Here is a 20,159-nt window from a genome sequence, read left to right on the forward strand (position 1 = left end):
ATAAACAAGTACATGAGCTGGCACATGAGCTGCGCTGCTGGAAGAGGCTATACAAGTTAGTGCTCTGAAATGCAAAATGGTTTTGATCAGAGCACTGGTTTTCTAAAAGGCATGTTCTGGCTGAAAATATAATGGGAAGAAATGTAATTCTTTCTATATTGAATTTAAAATAACCTGCAGCATTGGAAGCAGAGGTTTGTTTATTAATCTCAGATTTCACAGCCTCCACTATTGACAGATCAATGCAGAGTTGTTAAATGGAGAAAACAAGGAAAATTAATACTTCACTATAATTCTTAAGACTGAAAAAAACCCAACATAAAAAAAATCACTTGCAGACTACCAAAAAAAAGAATAGATTAACAGAATAACAAAAAAATGCATATATTGCATGCTTGTACATAACAAAAAATTTAAAAAATTAATTAAGATACACTATTTATTGAATCAAATAACTATTATTTTATAAGGCCTAACACATGCCTAAAAAATAGATCTAGATATTACACTTTTAATGGAGAACTAACATTACCAGGTAGCAAACGTAAATATGTTGTGGCATTTCTAAAACTCACACACATATGTGCATGTAATATGCACAGTGCTATTGTACTTCAGGAGCTGGAAGGCTTCCTAGTATGTAATATTCCTGCTAGTTGCAGAAAAACTTGTGTATGATTCAAACATTCCATTAAAAAATATTTATCAGAAATATATTATTCTTAATCATGTAAAATATTCTGATATGATACTGATGAGTACTGTCAATATGGATGTCACTACAGGTCAATGCAATTTATACATCTATTACAAATCTAAAACCATTTATTCCGTCCTCAAGTCCTGCTAGGTGTTTGCCATTTGATGTTGGTGTTTCACTGGTTTCCTGACAGATTACGCGCTGTTCATCACGTACATAGTATTGGTCACATTTTCTGTGCACAGACTAGAGGTTCCCTGCCATTCCGAAGGTTACTTTTCTGCAGAAGCCTTCTTCACCTTGCTTATTTGCAGTTCATAAATTTATTTCCGTGAATGAAATGCTCAGTTCTTAAAAATGTTTCATATGTTACAAGTTAACACATGCAGTAGCTAGAGCTGCTTTTCATTTTTAGTAAAACTGTACCTGATATGTTTACATCTATTTTAAAATCTGGGTTGTCCCAAAGGAGTCTGAAATACCACAGCCACGTTGCAGAGCCACAGAAGTGCTACCTCTAGGATCTCTAGAGTATCCTCTGTAATCATCTTCCTGTGTGGAGCCTAGGTCTGTGTAAAAAGGATACAAAGCAGGGTAACAGACCCAACAAAATAGCAACCAGAGAATAGTTAACACTGCAATTTTTTGCTGTCCAGCTCTCCCTTCTCAGTATGTTAGGCTACTTCCTGACCATATATTCTGCTGTCTGGAAAGGCGTATAAAATTTTAGGAGCCTACTGAACCCCTTACACATCAACAATTAAGTACCCACTCAAAGCAGAAATGGACTCACTCTGCTAGGTCTTTCCCCAGATACACTTTGGCTGTAATTGCCCTGCATTAAATCTCAAAACATAACAGTCTCAGAACTGGCATTCCTATGAATACTAAGGCAATAACATTAGAATGAAATTAAAGGGTTAGTTTCAGTGGGCTGCAGAGGGATTAGCTACAAGGGTTTGTTTAACAATAACAGTATTTTTAAAGGTAGACCCTGTTGCACAGCACCAGAAAATACAGCCTAAGGGCCTACCTTAAATTAAATAAAGCAAGAAAAGTTTAAATTCAAGCTGTCATTTACCTTGCTGTTGTTGTATATGTAATGCAGATTGTCACAGATGGTATCAAATTGAGTTTCTTTAAATCCATTACGTTGGTGCAGCCATTGTATTTCTTCCAGGTACATAAATCTAATGAGCCCTTTGTGCCACCATATTGTCAATCTTTCACCTGAATGTAATAATATTATTTCCTGCTATTTATTGCTCTTGAGTCAGACCAAAAGATTCACCCTGTTATAGTAAGGTGCTATAATATAAATCTAGAGATTGCATATGTCATGCTGTTACTTACTTTTCTGTTTATTGTTCTTTACATATATTATCAAATTAAGTACGAGCAATTCTATTACAATGAAGGAGTTCAAGTCATGTTATGCAGTTACAGTGGAATTCACTCCTGTGAAGATACTCTCATGAGGCCCTAGGTACTTTTTGAACAACATTTAAATCCTTGGATTTCTCAGTGGTCTCTGAATACACTCACCCATGTGACTCCATCATGCCCATGGGTGGGACTAAAAAAAGGTAGCTTGGAAGAACTACATTTACTAGTAGGTAATCAATCTTTTTAAGGGAGGCTGAAGTAGAACACAGAATCTTATTCAGGCCACAGATAAATTTTGCTCGCCATGAGCAGTGTGATGATTTCATTGAAAAATCATTTTGAAAGCTGCAGTGAAAGCACAGCAGAATTTTTCCAACATCAGCTTGGCTGATACCGCGTTTTAAAGAATTGCCAGAAATAATTAGTTGTCATTAAGATTTAATCATGTGAAAAATGTTGATTTAAGTGCTACCAATTCTTGCTCAAAACCATTTGAGAATGAAATTACCACTTAATACATCTTTTGTGCTGGCTCTTTTGGGAAATACCGTTTTTCTTTGCATGTTACTGTTCTAAGTTCTCATCAAAGAGCCTCTGTACTAACTGCGTTCAGTGCTTCTGACACACAGGAGGACTTTTCAGAGTCCCAAGTGATCTCAAGTTTTTGTCTCTTTTTTTTGTTTAATTTTCCCCTTATTGTACACCTCCTAAGTGGCAACTGTTTTTTGCTATACAAACCAGCAAATTTGAATGGGTAGCACTTGAGGTACCTTGCACAGTCTATCCATGTGCCAGTTGATGTGCAGCCTCTAAGGAGGGTGCATTCATTCATATGTGTCTCTGTATTGCCACCATGACAGAACCATCCTGCTCCCAGAATCCGGGCTGGCATGCTTTAAGCTACATGAAGCACCTCTGATACTGGTGGACCTACTTAGAGCATTTGCACACCGTGTGTGTGTCTAGCACATGCAGAGACAGGATTGATTTGCAGTAATCACCCTGACATCACTTGTTTTTCAGGGGCATGGCTTTTTCCATCCCTGGTGCACAACCCCACAGCTGAAGCACAGTGCCATCCCTTCCACTTCTAGTGGTGTACCACTGGCATGCAGCCCTGGTATTCTTGGTAAACCTCAGCTCAGACTAAACAACAAGCATGGTCCAAAACCCACCACAATCAATGAGACTCTCTCCTCTGTCTCCAAAGGGTTTGAATCAGCCCCTGCACCAGTCCTTGGCAAAGCTGGGAGATCTTAAGAGAATGACTTTCCCAATACACATATCAGTGCTGCCTTTATAAAGTGACATTAATCTTGGGTAAAAAGTCATGATGTTAGTTATCTGAGACTCATAATCTTTTTTCCCACTGACTGGGTGGCTGGTGAAGTGGCTGCTTACCAAACTGGAAAAACTGCAAATTCAGGATCTTGTCTGTGTAAGGTTTTATGTGTGACTACCTCAAGAAGTCCCTTTTTGCTCTGAAAATACACCAGCTTAACACCAGTGCATGTGTGTTTGTGTTTGTGTGTGTGGGCATGGTTTGGCTCTATTTTTGAGGCAAACATGTTGCCAAAGTCAAAAACCCACCTTTTTTGCAGCTTTTTTTTTAAGGCTGCTGGACTGGCAACTACCAGCTAAGAAGCTTTCCACTCTGGGATAATGGCTTCATTCATAATTGGCATGGTTACATTTTGGATTGACCACCGATGCTTACATTGTGTGCTTAGCTTCAAGAGTTTAAGACGGAGATGAGGACAGCCAGTTTCGAAAGGCTGAGCAGCCAAAAGCTTGCACATGGGTAGTGAAATATAAAATCAGTTTCCAAATAATAACATAGGCCCCCACAAGAGTAATGATCACTGTCATTATTTCTGACTATCGCTATTATTACTATTTTATTGCCAGTACAGTATTTACTATGTCTAGAGCATTTAGATTCACTGGCTGTGGTGTTTCCTTGGGCTGGCATGGCACAGGCACTGTCAGTAGGTAGGCTGTCTCTAACCCAGCACATTTGAAGATGAGTCTTCTCCTCTCCCCCTTTATTAGAAGTTTTATTTTGATCAGGGTGATATCAGTGGAGTGTTCAGTATTTAAAGCTTGGGAATAGTATTTTAAGACAAAGCAGAAAGTGTGTAAGAAAAAGAAGAGTGGCTCATCATTTGCTTTGCCATTTGGCATCCATCAGCCTCACAGCCCAATAATGCTAATCACAAAACTCAGCAGACATTCCGTAGACATGGGGATTATGGTTTCCATGCAAGATGTCATTTTTGTTTATGCCTGGCATGCTCTACTTTGCTAACTTTCTGTATAATCCCTGTCCATAAAATAAGGCATATCTGGTTTGGGAAGGGCTCTGTCTGCTGGTATTTCATATTTTATGAAACCACAAATACAACAGTCTTACAAACTCTTGAAATAAAATACAAGTTGAGAAATGTAATCAATTGCCATTATAATAGAATTTCTATAAAAATAATAAAAGAAAAATAAGAGAAAATAGGTCCTGAAAGTTATAGGCCAACTGGGAAGTCATTGTGGCTTTGGCCTAGCTATCACCATGTCAGACTTCAGCCTTCTCCTAGGCAGCAATCTAATTGTAAGTTATGTATATACAGAACATCATTTCTTAGCTTTGGCTTTTAGTGACCCCCTTCCCTTCTTTGCCTTTCTTCACTCTAACCTGACACATAAGAAATATTGAAGTGTTTGCACTAATGGAGAAATGACAACGTGCAGTCAAACTTAAACCAGCTGTTTCCCTGCACTGTGAACACAAAGAGCCAGGCTGGTAATATTTATAGCTTGACTGGCCTCTAGTGAGCCAGATGCTGACTGCTTTAATTTGCCATGTTGGCCTTAAGGCTTGAAGCAGCTGTGGACTGCAAGATAGCCAGGGAAAGTTAGCAAAACCAAAAAGAAAAAATGGAAAAGATTGTTTCAATTAGCAAAAGTTATTGTTTGATTGAAAATGAACGGCTGCTGTGTATACAACTGAATAAACAAGCATCTTTTATTTTGCTTACAGAAAGCCAACAACACTGTTGTTGGCATGTGGTGTTTGCTTTTTCCTTTTGCTGGAGGAAGAAACTGGATGGGCTTCTAAGTGCCACACTGTAACATGTCTGAGTGACCCCTGGGACAGCCCCATGCCACCCTGAGCACCTACTGAGCCCAGGGCACCATGGGGTGGGCTGCCCCTGTTTTGGATGCTGCTGGGTGTATTAGCATGGGACTGCTCCAATCCCATAGCCCTGGTCCATTGGGGCTGTTGAAGGCCATTTTGGTTGCCCCTGCTTAACCCCCCATGAAGTCACTTCTATGACTGCATGACCCAGTGAGGACTTGAGTTTTCCTTTTTTCCTTTTCTTTTGTCTTCTTAGGACTGCTTTTGACGTTCACCTTACAGCAAAGATAAACAGACTGTCACTGTGGCTTCAGCATCAACTTAAGTCAGCTTTAATTGATGGCACAGGTCCTGAGGAGCTTCCCTCCCTTCCACAGACCTCATCAGCTCACTTCTACCCTGGCTATCCCCTTTCCTGTGGGCTAACATCACCTTCACACAGCTGTCCCACATGGGTGGGGAAATGACTCAGGTTGTACCTAAGCGCTGAGTTACTTACCCACCCAGCCATCTGTTTACTTATTTGTATACTTCATGATTCTGTGATTGTACTTGCTAGGGAAATGGCTTCCCTGTCCAATTTGCTAAGCAGTTGTATGAAAACCTGTATGAGCACTCCAGGGATATTTCAACCTCTGTGCATTTTCTGGCATTTTAATGCCTCTGTTATGCTGAAGCCCTCTGTGGACTTGCACTGCTTTCACAAGAAGCCTTGGAAGGGAAAATAAACCCCATGTTTTCCTTTCAGCAGGTTAAGTGTGGTAGTGCTCACTCGACAGATTTAAAGGCAGGTGCCTTCACAGAAGCAGAGGGCTTGAGGCACTTTAGGGCTTGGCCTGGTGTAGGCACAGAAGAAGCTGGGCAACTGCATTCAGCTATGGTGCTGGGTGATGAGTGTGTTTGGTGGAAACAGAGCCCTGTCAAAGCAAGTGTTGGGGCCTCTGATACCACTGCTGAAAGCACTTTTCTGAGTCTCACTTAGCACCCCTGGGGATCCCTACTGGTGCCAAGGAAGCAGCCCCTGGGGGCCTGCAAGGCTGCTGGTGCAGCCACAGTCCTGCTCTGGCAGCTGGAAAGCCTGGGCTTCTTCTCACCAAGGAGGGTTGGGCTGTCCCCAGTGATTGGTGCCAGGGGGGAACCCAAAGGGGTACCTGCAGGACCCCTCATTGCATGTCACTTCTGCAGCAGGTCTCAGCAGATGTGAATCCCACTCATTCATGAAGAAGAAGGTGTGGAGAGGGGCAAGGAAGATAATTTAGGGCTGCGGCTGTGTAGCCCTTGGAACTGATACTGTGAAGTAAAGTACGTCAGGTGTGCTATAGGAAACAGCAGTGTACTTCCAGCTCTCAGGGGTTTTATATTTTTTCCTTCATGGACCACTTTTTTCAGTGACAAACCATCCTGGGAAGGAAGTGCTGACCAAATCCACCACAACTTGAGTAGCTGCAGTGAATGGAGATTAACATGAGTATGTTTTGCCGTATACTCACTATGGACTGACCTTTACATGATGTTGTACTGGTTAAATATAAATTTACGTATCTTGGCCCAAATTAGCTGAAGGTGCTGGCTTTGCAGAGCTCTCCCCCTTGTACATAAGGACAAGATGGGACATTGCAGGCTTGCTCCCCTCTTTCTCAGATCACCCACATTATGAAGTGGGAGAGAAATCTGTGTCCTCTAGGACAGTGTCATGTTTTGTTTGCCAAAGCCTCACAGAAGAAAAGTTCTGGTAGCTCAGCGTGTCCTCTGATCTAACCAGCCATGGACTGTATGGGGACCATGCATGGAAAACTCCAAAGATATCCTTACACCATTTTACTCTCCTGAGACCCCTTTTCTATAAGTAGCCTCCGTAAGGAAGTTATCCAAGTTTACAAGCTGTGCTTATTACATAAACTTATAAATATATGTAAATATTTGGAAAATACAATTTTTTTCATTTATTTCTCTCTGAAATTCAGAAACATCAAATCAAGGGGGTTACATTATGGGAATTTTGCTGATTACTAATCTGCGTTTCTCTGACACCTTGCATTTTAAGAGAACACAGGTGTTTTATATCACATGGGGAAAATAGTAGCATAGTGAAGAAGAAAAAATGTGTTTCATACGCTTATTTATTAACTTACATCTGCTTTCATCACAGGCAATGGTTGGCAAAACTCCAGTGGACTTCAGTAGGAATGGGCGCTAAATTCAACCATCAAATCAGGTTGATTCTAAATAACCCTGAGCAAAGGCAAGGCTTCCAGGTCCAAGGACCCATGCAGAAATATTTTCTTCAACAGTCATTTATCAGCAATCAAAGCAGAATCAGATCAGGACTGGACAAAGTGCTCTTGGGTAGTAGCATGATTGTAGTATTTCCACATTCTGGGGGCTGTTTTTCTTTTTTGTGTAAATTCCAGGTGTAATACAGTATATTTACAAAGGGTAAAAATAACATGCAGCTGTGAAGACAAACATCTTGGGTTTCATTTCAGACCGGAGGATGAATCACTGCAAAGCTGCACCCTTTATGCTGGGCACACTTTCTGAAAGCTGCTTTTCCACTGCCCCTCTTCCCCTGGTGGTTCAGAAATAAAGCAGACACACAGTAAATCCTAAAAAAAAGCCTTTGCAGACAATCCGTCTCTTGTTCTGGGCACTAAAATTACCATTTCCTAGTGTCTGCTTGCATTTTCAGCTTTGCTTTCTATACCGTAGAAGTTGGTTACAGCCATTTGAATTAAGCCTTGCTTCAGTGGAATGCATAAGCACACGCTTAATTTGAAGTACCTGAGTAGTCCTGTTAGCTGCCATGGAGCTGCTTCTACACATGCTTGAGGTTAAGCATGGTCTTAGAAGATTTGCTGAACTGGGGATTTGCTTGTCCACCCGGTAAATTAACAGGACAAAACCCTTGACCGTCTGCTTCTGGGTTTTAATAAAAACTTATTACTTATTTATGATCTTCTTTTCCACCCCCATCTGTGTATATTCAGATCAGAAAACCAGCTCAGAAGTCCTGTCAGATTGCCAAAAGCAGTGTGCTACTGGATCTTTCACGTCATTTACTGTTCATTGTTTACAAGAATGGTTTTAATGCACAATTGCCCATAACAGTGGTGAAGGCTAATACTGATGTAATATTTCATGTCAGCGGCAAGACCTTCATGTCCCTACATGCCAAGTTCCTTTTCACAGAAAAACAAAATAAAGTAACTTGTGCCAGTTAGGCCAAAGGATGCTGCTAGCTCTGTTTCCCAAACATACCTCTCAAAAGTCAGCGAATGGGACAAATGTTTCTTTCTTTTGTCTTTGTAATACAACTGACCTTAAGAGTCAGGGTGAGCATCTGCATAGGTGTAAGGTCAGGAGTTTGATGATGTTTCCAAATATATGTGATTTAGTATGCAGACTCACTTTTACATATATGCCATTTGTATTTGTTAAGGGTAAATGGAAAAAGACAACATTCTAGTCACAAGCAATCATCACAAAAGCTCTTTTCTATGTCTGAAAGAAAAAGTTACTTTTTTTTGCTTAGCTCTGTGTAGACAAGAAAAAAGTGCATCCAAGAATTATATTTGGGGGATATGTAGTGGGTTAGAAAAGCTAAACCTGAGAGAATGTCCAAGTACTCTAGTTCTGAGAAGAAAGGCTGAATTCACCACCACTCAATGACAGGCAAGACCAGGTGGTGACTGCATCTTCCCTTGTGGTTATTATTCAGTCCTGTGGCTAACAAGGAGCTGTAGGATCTTTACACAATGTAGATTTCATATGCAATATGTTATGCAGCACCCAAGATATTTTATACCTGAAAAAGGTATGTGAAGCCAACATTTCCCAGGCAACATTTAAAGCCCTGTTCCTTCTTCTAAAGCAGATGACAGTACCCATTGAGTGGTTTCTGTGATATGTTTTGTTTTTAAACTGAAAGCCATCAGTAGTTAATTTTGTTTTTAATACATACATTAACACAGCATGGTAAAATGAGTAGTAACACTGCGTGGAAAAAAAAACGATAATATGTACTTCTAGTATTTAATATGTATTCGAAATCTTCACAGCTTTCCAAGTGTTAGTTATTTTTCAAAACACATGTGAGAATTATAATTGGTAATTGGTTTAGTTCCTGACCCGTGGTAGTGCTGAGGATTCAACTCAACTGAGGCACTTGGACATTGGATAAAGTATCTGCCACATGTTTTTGACATGTGCTGAGCAGACAGTGATCCAAACTGTGTGTTATTTTTCCTCTTTTGTCCTTAAACAATAGCAGAACTCTTGTCGGGAAGCGTCTGTATTCTGACCACTGGTGTACTTACAGTGACACTGCTGCCCAAGGCTTGCAGCAGAAGCTGGTATTTCCAAGCTGCAGAGAGCAAGAGGCTATAGGTGAAACACATGTTAGAGGGCATGGGATAGGTCCAGAGTCTGGTTCTTGGAGGATGTCTCAGTTCTCCAGACTGCAAATTAGTCAGTTTGCAAGGAACCTAAATGAAGCATTGCAACCTGACTGCTTGCCTGTTTAGTAAGACCACAGTACAGTTTCAGGAGTTAAATGGCAGGACAAAAAGAAAACTTGTTAGTAATTTAGTTTCACTAGAGAAACCAAAACCCAACTAACACCCTCTTTCCCTTGCCAAACAGCCTCTTTAAATTTAAAGGTATTCCCTGTAGTTCTGTTCTTTATTTTGATTTTTGTAACAATTTTTCTCTATCTGATGAAACACGTTGTAGACATTAAATTAAGGGACAAATATGTCTGTGTCTGCCAGAAAGAAAACTGTGATGCAATTAAAATGCCATTAGGGAACCCCCTGTGGGATGTTAAACCAAAAGACTCTATTCAGAAAGCAAAGCCAAAATTAAAGAGGTGTCTGGTTGCAGATCCTCTGCAGATTTCCATTTCTTGACTACAGTACCATGGAGACTGTGCTAGTGAGGATCTGAAAGGTTTTTCCAGTCATGCGTGTGGTATTTTGAATCATGGCTTTGGCAAATGTTCCTTTTCTTTAAGCCATACATAGAAGTATATCTACAATGCATGACTTAAAGAGCAACTGAGAATGGCCCACATGAAAAAATGACAGCAGTGCAGCTGCCCAAGGCTTAGACAAGCCTTGTCCAAGGCTTGGACAATGACAGCTAGTAATAGTTTTCCTTCAGAGAATTTGCATTAAGTATATCTTTATGTTCGCTGAGTTGTCTGTGAGATGTTTGGAGAGAGAAGTGCAAGCACTTGCAGCCAGCAGGCTTGGCAAGCTCATGAGCAAGCCTTTATTCTCGTTTGGTCACTGGAAATAAATCGTTAGTGTTTATATGTTTGGAGATATATAAAAGCCCTATCCTTTGAAAACAAATATATGGTCCACTGGCTGGTCATTTTTTCTGAGGCAGCTGAAGACATTAGCAGTCATTGGGTGGTAGGTGCTGAGTTTTCCAGCAATAGCCCAAACCTGGTACTTGAGTCTTGTTTTTTCCATTTCATTCAGTGTGATTCTTTGCTGAGGATATTAGTAGGGACTGAAATAATAATAGAACCACACCTCTCTTCTCTTTCTAGGAATTCTCCGGATGACTGCAGCGTGGCAAAAGGCGGGAAGATGGTTAGCGGCTCAGACAATGTTGGAATGAACTATGGAAACTACATGGAAGAGAAGCATGTTCCACCCCCAAATATGACTACCAATGAACGAAGAGTCATTGTGCCAGCAGGTTAGACCCTCTACGCAAGGATTCAAAGCAAAAAACTACATTTCCCTAAGTCTACTAACATTATTTAAGAGGATTTGGAGAACAGTGACAATGCAAGTTATCAGGAAGAAAAGAGCAGTAATTTCCCATGGTTATTAAGAGAAAGAGCTGAGAAATATCATAGTGAAACCATCTCTCCAGCCTGTTCCTCCCATTTCAGCAGCGTAACTGGCAGATTACAGGCACTCAGATGTTATCTGAATTCTCTGGTCCTTAAGTGGGCAAAATGAAGAGTCATTCCCATTTCCTAACACTATGGACTAGCTGGGTTCAAAGTGTGTGGGAAGAGAAGGCTCACTGTACCGCACGATATTCCTGCAAATACCAAGTGCAGTCTGGCACTCAGCATGCTAAAACCACAATTGCTTCTGTAAAATCAAACAGTGCGTGAAAAGCATTTATGTAGGTTATACCCTGAGTTTGGATGGTGTAAAATATTTTAATAAGCAAGCTGACAACTCTTCAGCAATGTAAGATCACAATTGAGAAATTCTTGGTTAGTCTTGGCAAGCTTGGTTGTGGAATTCAGCAGTTAAGTGAACAAGAAGGAATTCACTCTTGTGTGCCTTGTCCTCCAAATAAACCTCTGCTGAATGGTTTGTTGCTTTGGTTTGCAGAGTAATTAGAAAGCCTATTTCTGAAGTCAAAGCATTAGGCCATCATCATGACCTATGTGAGTTTATAAACCACTGGCTGTACACAGCATAGACACACCACCTATAACCTGCAAACAGAAAGGAATGTTTTGCTGCTAGTTCATTTCCAACAGAGATGTGCCTATCTGAAACATTTCTGCTACTGCTGTGTTGCCTAATATTCTTACAGTTTTTCAGTTGCTAAGACATGCAAGAGTACTAACTGTGGCCACATTTTGCAAGATATGATTATTTCAGTTATTTGTCAAGATATGTGTGGACAAATATGTTGCAGTATCCTCTGCAATGGTATTGACAGTTCTGTTCTGAAGACAGAAGAGGGATGCACTGAATAATGAAGTATCCCACCAACTGGAAGCAGATCACACTGACATTCATGACATTTGAATGTTCCTCTAAAACATTTGTCTTTTTGGTGTTTGGCACTTTTTTTAGTCTTTTAGTAACCCTTAGCTTGGTTAGTTCACACAGATCTTTCAGTGTATTCCTGGAGGTGTGTTTAGAGTAACATTTTTTAGGTGGATTTGAGTAACACATTTTGAGGTGGACTTGAGTGACATTCAAGGAACAAGATTGTCACAGTCCCAGCCTTTCTATTTTGAGGTTCCTAGGAGAAATGTACCAGTAAAAATTGCTTGGTTTTCTTTGACTACCGTGTAGCACTGTGCAGCTCAAGTGGCTATGTTTAGGAGTAAAAAAAAAGCAAAATTCACATTTCCAGCTGTGCTAATTTTCTAGTTATCATAAATAAGAATAATTTAAAATTATAAGCATAATCAAAATGTTTTTTTAAAATTCCTGGTGTTTGCTGGTTTACTTCAAACCAAACTGAATGTAGTCATTGGAGTTCTCTGTTGTAGGTGTGGGAAATCTCATACAGACCCTAGGCTTACCACCAGACTTGCATCCCTCTAGTTTGCTACATATTTCATGACAGGTTGAGGTGTTCTTTTAAGTGTTTTTTGGTACACTTCAGAGAACAGAGAAGATCTCTGAAGCTCCAGAAGATAAATATTCTGATTTCCCAGGGCTTAAAATGTCAAGATAAGCATCAGAAATGTGAAGGCACTATTGGGTGAAGGATTGGGAGTGAGCAAGAGCATGACAGTCTCTAAAAGCCTATGGAAAGAGGTTCCCACCTCTTTCAGACCAGCCTGAAGGACAGACAAAAGAGGGGGAATGGTGCTGAAGTTACATCACAGAAAAGCTATTTAGGCTGTCATTCAAGTCCCAGCCCTTCTACTGACTTTCACATGATGGACTATAGCCATTTGACCTCTGTGTGCTCAGTTCTCAGTCTTCAGGATATCACAGAACCACAGAGTCATTTAGGTTGGAAGTCTAGCAAAGGAAGTGAAGAATATTTTAATATGACCCATTCTAGTTTGTGAAATAACTAGCCAGATCTGTGAGTGCTTACTTAGCCTGTGCCCAAGGAACAGTACTTCTGACGAGTTGGAAATTTCACTTGAATAAAGATAAAAATTCAACAAAGAGCTTTGAAAATTGTCCAGATATATGTTACAGTTCTGTTAGTGAGATTTCTTAAATACTTTTCTAAAAGGGATTCTCTGCATGAGGACAGAGACAAAAAATAACAAGACAAAAGAGCTAAATGGTAGAAGGAACTCAACAGCAGAGGGTTTGTTATTAATAATCAGAGCTCACAGCTCTTCCTTAATAGGTTTTCACAGACAGTTATTCTCCTTTGCACTCAACAGACCAAATTAATTTGTCCTGTACTTCCAGCAGTCAGTAAACAAGGGATTAGGTTCTTTCCAGTTCAGGTGTGGTCTACATTTATTTTATACTGGTCCAGCGCATCAGCGCTCTCCCCTCTCTGCCTAATTTTATGCTTTGTGATGCCACCAGATCCTACGTTATGGAGCACAGACCATGTACGCCAGTGGCTGGAATGGGCAGTGAAGGAGTATGGTCTCCCGGATGTGGACATATTGTTGTTCCAGAACATCGATGGGAAGGAGCTGTGTAAAATGACCAAAGACGACTTCCAGAGACTCACCCCAAGCTATAATGCAGATATCCTCCTGTCACACCTACACTACCTCAGAGAAAGTAAGCTAGTTTTCTGTCGTCATGGTAGTGGCTACAATCAGTCTGTGGATTGTTGTCTGAGGATATCAGCCTTAGACTTAACAGTGTGGGTACACTCCGCTCGGTTTTCAAATGTCTGTTGCAAAATTTGCCATTCCTAAGAATGCTGATCCAAAGCCTTTTGAGTTTGATGGAAAGATACCAATTCATTTCAGTTGACTTTCACTCACATTAATTGAAGAAAACAGTTAGGGAATATTTCTTTATGTCCATCTCAGAGAAAAATGAAATTAAAACCCAGCATACTATAGGAAGAAAATCATATGGGATTCAGTGCTAATGTTTTTTCTGGTCACATACTCATTTCTTTCCATTTTAATAATGAGAATGGTAAATGAGAGTGCAAACAGTGATTCATAAAGTGAATTCCAGGCATGATTGTAAGGACTGACAGCAGTTTGCTCTACTCTGAATAGGATCAGAAAGATTTCACTGAATTTAATTAAATTTCTGTAAATTCATGAAAAAAAAAAAGAACAGTCCCTGAAGTCCAAATGCAAATTACTTATAGTGCATGGCTAGTATTTCAGAGGGAAAGAGGGGGCTAACAGATTCCTGGCTTGAGGGCTTTCATTTAAGCTTGAGGAAATTTTGCAGGTTTGCCTCAGTTTAACGAAGTTAAAGCAAACATGGTTTTTCAAAGAAAAGAAAAGCAAGCATTGCAACACCAGTGCGGTGCAGTCTTCTCCACACGCACACTGTTGATATCAGTCAGAAATATTATGCATTCATAATGTTGAATACATGAATGCCCCAGTTTTATGTTGTAGCACATACTCCTCCCTCCAAACTGCAGGCTGAAACTGTCAGTAGACTCGCATTCACACAATCCTGTCAGGGGAAAATATTGTTTAAAAAGATAATTCACAATTTTTTTTTCATTTTGGTGTTGCTTTTTGTTTTGTTTTGTAGCTCCTCTTCCACATTTGACTTCAGATGATGTTGATAAGGCCTTACAAAACTCTCCACGGTTAATGCATGCTAGAAACACAGGTAATACTGGCACTGCTCCCATTGCTACAGGTCATCTTTTAAAAGCACAGAATTCCTTTTTATGGGTTACTTGCTAAAAATGGAAATGGTAAATCAGGAGGGAGACAAGTATATCCTCTCCTTGATGTGTGTGTGTGAGTTTTATGAACAGACACACAGGAAATGTGCAGGGCCAGATGGTGCAAAAATGGTCTCCTTACTGGTATTTTCTTGTGTTCTACAAGAGAAAGGGGTCCCTAAGCCAAGATAAGTTGCAGGCTTTTAGCCTTTGTTTCTGAGGACTTTTTTTCTCATTCTGTCTCATTGTAATGTCAGACCTAGTCCATAAATCCATAGAAGGTTTGTGGAGCTCAAAAGTGCTTTAGCACTTGCTTAAGTGTTGTGGGCTCTGTTGAATGGTGACTGTCTTCCCTCCCATGCCGTATATTGTATAATTCAGTAAAATTGCTATTCAGGCAGTTAGCTCATTTCCTTTGTCAGCTATATGGGACTTGAGCTGTAAACTCCACTAAATTAGTTGTAATCTCTACTAAGTCTGAACTGAATATTCACCCTTCTGTTAATTTGGCCCAGGAAAGTATTGAGTGTAGGTAGGAGAATGATAAAATACATGCCTCTAAAGCACCTTTCTTTCAGAATATGACTGAAAATATTTATTAAAATAATTCAGAATTCATTTGATCTTACTCTCACAGTTGTGCAACCAAAGATGGCATGAAATTGTATACATAATATAGTATACATACTAATTAAAGATGTTTGGAATATTTCATGATCATGCCTAAGGGTATTAGTTACCAACAGTGACCAGAAATAACAATTCTTTATTAGAAATGAAAAAGATAATACAAAGGATAATTAAAAAAAAAAAAAACAAAACCAAGCAAAAAACCCAACAAAACCCAAACAAAAATGCAGAACAATAAAAAAAACCCCAAAAAAACTGTACACTGTGATGCCTCTTTCATTTTTAATTTAGTCTTTCACTGTGGTAAATAGCAGTGAGTATCCCATCAAAATTAGCTAGATTAGAAGATCCATCCTCCTATATATTTGCCACTTGACACAAAGTTCTGCTGCAAGTTGTAGGCCTGCTGCAAACCCCACCAAAAAACAACAGGACTTTTTTTCCATTGACTTTGATGATGTTTGAAATAAGCTTTAAGCTCTTTTTAAAAACAGATGGACTTGATGGTGTTTTCCATCTCTGGCTTTCCAGATTCTAATTTGCCAATCAGTTTCGATATACAATTATCCAAGTGTTGTTCAGCAGTTCTATGTGTTATCTTTTTCTATGTGCACTGAAAATGATAATTTGAAATTCATTTCAACTAAATGAGATTGTCTGCATTTCTGTTGGAAGTTTTCATTGGGAGTGTAAATGATATGATGCTGTTCATCAGCATGAGGAAAATTAGTTGTTCCTTTGGCATAAGATCTTTGGAATGGGGTTTTCAAAGGACCCAAAAAGAGTTAGGAAAAAGTTTTTGAACTCAGCAGTAACTGGACAAATCCATATGAGCCTTTTCATGTTCTTAGAGATGGTCATTAGAAGTCTGCTGATGTAGTGAGAGCAGTTTCAGTGTGTGAGATGAGATACCATTTTCTATATCAACCTCAATATTTTTATTTTTTTTCACTCTGTGAAGAGGATGGGATTTCTGAGGGTCTGACCCAAAGCCCACCAAAGTCTTTGAGAAGATTCCCAAAGACACCAATAGGCTTTGGCCCAGGCCTGCAGTCTGTTGAAAATATAAAGTTGTTTGGGAAGTGCATGCACTAATGAAAAGAAGGCAAAGAAGTTTTATTTCAGAAAATACGAATCTGCTTGCCCAGGTGAGGGTGATTGTGATTAAGGTAGAAGGGATTTCTTGAACTTGACTGTCTCCTCCCTTAACATAGATTTTGCAGACTTTTATCCAGTGATTTGAATTGATTTATACATGTGCAAGAGCTATTGGAATTACCGTTTGTATATAATAGTCCTAAGATAAAAATTAGTCATTCATAGTCTTCATTCAGACACACTACAAGAAGGAAAATATCAGTTGACTTAGGGGTTGTGAATATGAATCTTTAGGTGTTATGTCGTCTTTTTTCTCTTTAGGAGGTGCCACTTTTATTTTTCCAAATACATCAGTTTATCCAGAAGCAGCACAGAGAATCACAACCAGGCCAGGTATGAACAATGACCACCTTTTGTATGCTGTGATCTTGCTTATTGCATCCCTTGAAATATCTCATTCTTTTTCTCATTCAACTCTCTTTTCATAAATATTAGACTGTGTTTTGAATGCACACACATATACATATATTGTATATATGTGTCTATGTTTCATTGTGTAGAGTGATATAATTAAATATAATAAATCTGTTTCTTCTGTGTATCATCTCTGTATTTGAAGCAATGCTGTCTACTATTTAAAGCACCAGAGAATCAGAAGTCCTGAGTTCTATTCACTGGTACGGTAGCACTGTCCCAGCACAGTCACTTTTCAATGTGCTTCAGCTCTCTGTCTGTAAACTGAGGCAAGGATGCCCTCTTTTATCATGCTATTTGACATGCACTGGGGAAAAGTTCTCTAAAAATGCTATCTAGGTTTTATTTATGATAGAAGCAAACAAATGCCACAACATCTGCCTGTGACTTTAAAAAGTTAAAGTAAAATCAAAACATAAGAAAATTCTTATTGTTCAGAAACTTGAAGCCCATGGAAGTATCGTGGGTGTGCTGGTATGTGAAAGGCTAAAGGGAATAAAGAAGATGAAGACATTGCTATGAAGCTAAAGATTTTCTTAATATCACACTTCACCTCTAAGGATGATGGAAAAGTTACTCATGCAGACATTCACTTTTCCATTAAGAAGTGCAAAATACTGTGAGACATCAAAAGGATTTTCAGCAAAATCCTAAATTTAAAGGAAATCAATTACTAAGCCAGAGTCATACATCCAAGTGTACTAAGAGGACACTTGAATTAACTGAGCTCTTGCGAAAAGGTACATTATCTCATTAAAAAAAGAGGGGGTTTTGGACAGCAAATATTATATATATCTTTTGTCAATGCTCTAGGGTATAATCCAGGACAAAACATATAAGTAACTTTTTTATATGTACTTCATATAAGTAACTATTTTATATGCACTTGTATATACTTCTCTGTAGATTTCTTAATTAACAATTTTAAAAAGATAGGTAGGGAAACCTACCAGGCTATTACATGACCAAATCCACCCTGTTTAGCTTCTAGGAAAAAAAACTTCTCCTACATTTATTTGTCTATAATAGTGAATTAAAAAGAAACCGCTGATCCAGTGCACACATTTGACATTTGGTTTTCATAAGGCATTTACCAAAGTGCCCCAGCAACTATTTACAATAAAAGTTAAATCAGCATATCATAAGAAAAAGATTAAGAGCTGGGTAATTAACCCATTACCAAGATTAAAAAATGGACATCTTAAGTCATGAGTGCTTTAGCATTCTCTGCCAAGATTTGTAGCTATTATTAATTGGGAAAAGGAGACAATATATTTGGTATAACACATAGAGATGTCATGTGATTTTGTCATTACTTAGAACCAGAGGTTCCTCTGAAGGATTGTTGTGCAAGTGCCCAGAAACTTTAATAAGGAAAGGAGCTGGCAATATGTTAACAGCTGAAAATACAAGTTGATAAAAAGACATGTGTTACTTGCCTATCTTACTGATTTCAAATTAACCATTTTCACTTAAGAAAGAAAAACTTAACATAGGCATCTTTCTTTGTGGCACAGTGAAAGCCATTGCTATAGTTGATTGACAAAGTATAAAAAAATGTAAACAGATAAAGAAACACAGTGGAAGATCATGTGGGAAATCTGACCATTAAACAAATCAGCAGTGTGGCCTTGTACAGAAAACTGTGTGAATTATTCCTTGTCAAAAAAGCCATTTGCAGAATTAGAAGGTGCTTAGAGCAAGCCATGAAAACATGGAAAATCTTTTGAGCATGTTGAAAGATAGAATAAGTTTAGAATTGTTCAAGTCAGGGCCTGAGGATGAGGAAACAGGATATAATTATCAAAATTAAGTGTGTCACAGAATAGCTGCTTAGTCTCAGTATTAGAAATAAGGATATTCAAAAAGAAGTTAGACATTTTCATGAAATATTAAGGTAGTTTTCTTTGAAGTAAAAATTTCTAAACCACATATCAGACATGGTGAATTCCTTAATTTCATTATTTTTATCTAAATCACATTTACAGTGACACTTACAAAACTGTTTTATGTCAACATCTTCCTGTGTTTACACAATTACTTGTAAGAGTTGTAATTTGAATGTCGGGTGTCTCTATTCTTCTGTGTAAAAGGGTATATCCTAACTACACATTTCTTACAGCAACTATCATGTGATTTTGAAAGTAATATTTTATCTTTTACAATTGAAAGTTGACAAACATCTCTAAACTCAGAATTTTCATTCATAAGGAAATAAGATCTTTTTTTGCAGATTTTCAGTTTTCTCCCAAGAAGCTGTTTTGTTGGCTTGTTTGGTGGCTTTCCTTTTAGTTAAATATCATATTTCAACTAGACTGCAGGGCAGCTTTTCCATTATGAAGTTTCCTTCATGGACAAGCAATGGCAGACCCCAGGGACAATCACTTGATGACATGAAAAAGGTCAAAAATGAGGGGTGGGAATACATAATGTTAAATGGGAATTAGCCAAATACTGGTAAGCAACTCTGGAGAAAGTATTTAAGCATTGCCATTGTTAAGGCACTACAATATAAAATAGGAAGTGAGCAGGGCTCATAATCAACTACAATGACAAAGGCGTATTTCTTCAGTCACCTTTACAACAGAACATGAGGTTTCAGCAAGCTGTAATACAATGAAGCTACCTGGAGCTCAGGAAGACCTAATATGGGTTTGTCTATATGTCTCATCAAACAGGAGCATTCCATCAAAGATCTGTCCAAGATAAGGACATGTTGTACTAATATCATGTGAATAAGGACAGGTCTGCTTATCTAGGCTAGCAACATGTTTATCAAGACACAATACTGAACTAAGAATGAAGTTGGAATTTGGTGCTATTTCAAGAAAGGCTGATAGCTGGATTTTTCTTTCTGTGAAGAGGGTGTAGTCAGAAAACCAGAATATGTGTTGAGTTGAAAGGCAAAAGTTTTCTCACAGTCCTAAATTTGTACCAAATACATTTCAAGACTGCAAGTGCCACCAAGTACAAGCACACATCACAGCCCTCTCCATGTACAGGTGTCTGATAATTTGGAGACCTACAATGCAGAGCAGAGCAAAGGAAACTTTTTTGGGGGGGGGGGGGGGGGGGGGGGGGGGGGGGAGGGGAGGGGGGGTGTGTAGAAAATACATTCCTTATGTCACCAAAATTTCCCTGGCAAGGCTGCCATGGAGGTAGAATACT

At 39.0% G+C, this 20,159-nt stretch overlaps 1 protein-coding gene across 4 annotated transcripts in view; it reads left to right on the forward strand.

The window, feature by feature from the left end:
* Nucleotides 1–20,159, forward strand: part of ERG (ETS transcription factor ERG) — a 143,910-nt gene that overhangs the window by 116,319 nt on the left and 7,432 nt on the right. For 3 of the 4 annotated variants that reach the window (XM_034074585.1, XM_034074582.1, XM_034074583.1), the window contains 4 exons: nucleotides 10,777–10,928; nucleotides 13,496–13,699; nucleotides 14,651–14,731; nucleotides 16,839–16,910. In XM_034074585.1, coding sequence (XP_033930476.1) covers nucleotides 10,777–10,928; nucleotides 13,496–13,699; nucleotides 14,651–14,731; nucleotides 16,839–16,910 — 509 coding nt within the window. The remainder of the gene's footprint in view (nucleotides 1–10,776; nucleotides 10,929–13,495; nucleotides 13,700–14,650; nucleotides 14,732–16,838; nucleotides 16,911–20,159) is intronic. The other variant, XM_034074584.1, reaches the window with a different exon arrangement.

Source organism: Melopsittacus undulatus, chromosome 2 (assembly GCF_012275295.1).
Source record: "Melopsittacus undulatus isolate bMelUnd1 chromosome 2, bMelUnd1.mat.Z, whole genome shotgun sequence".
In the NCBI taxonomy this organism is placed as follows: Eukaryota; Metazoa; Chordata; class Aves; order Psittaciformes; family Psittaculidae; genus Melopsittacus; species Melopsittacus undulatus.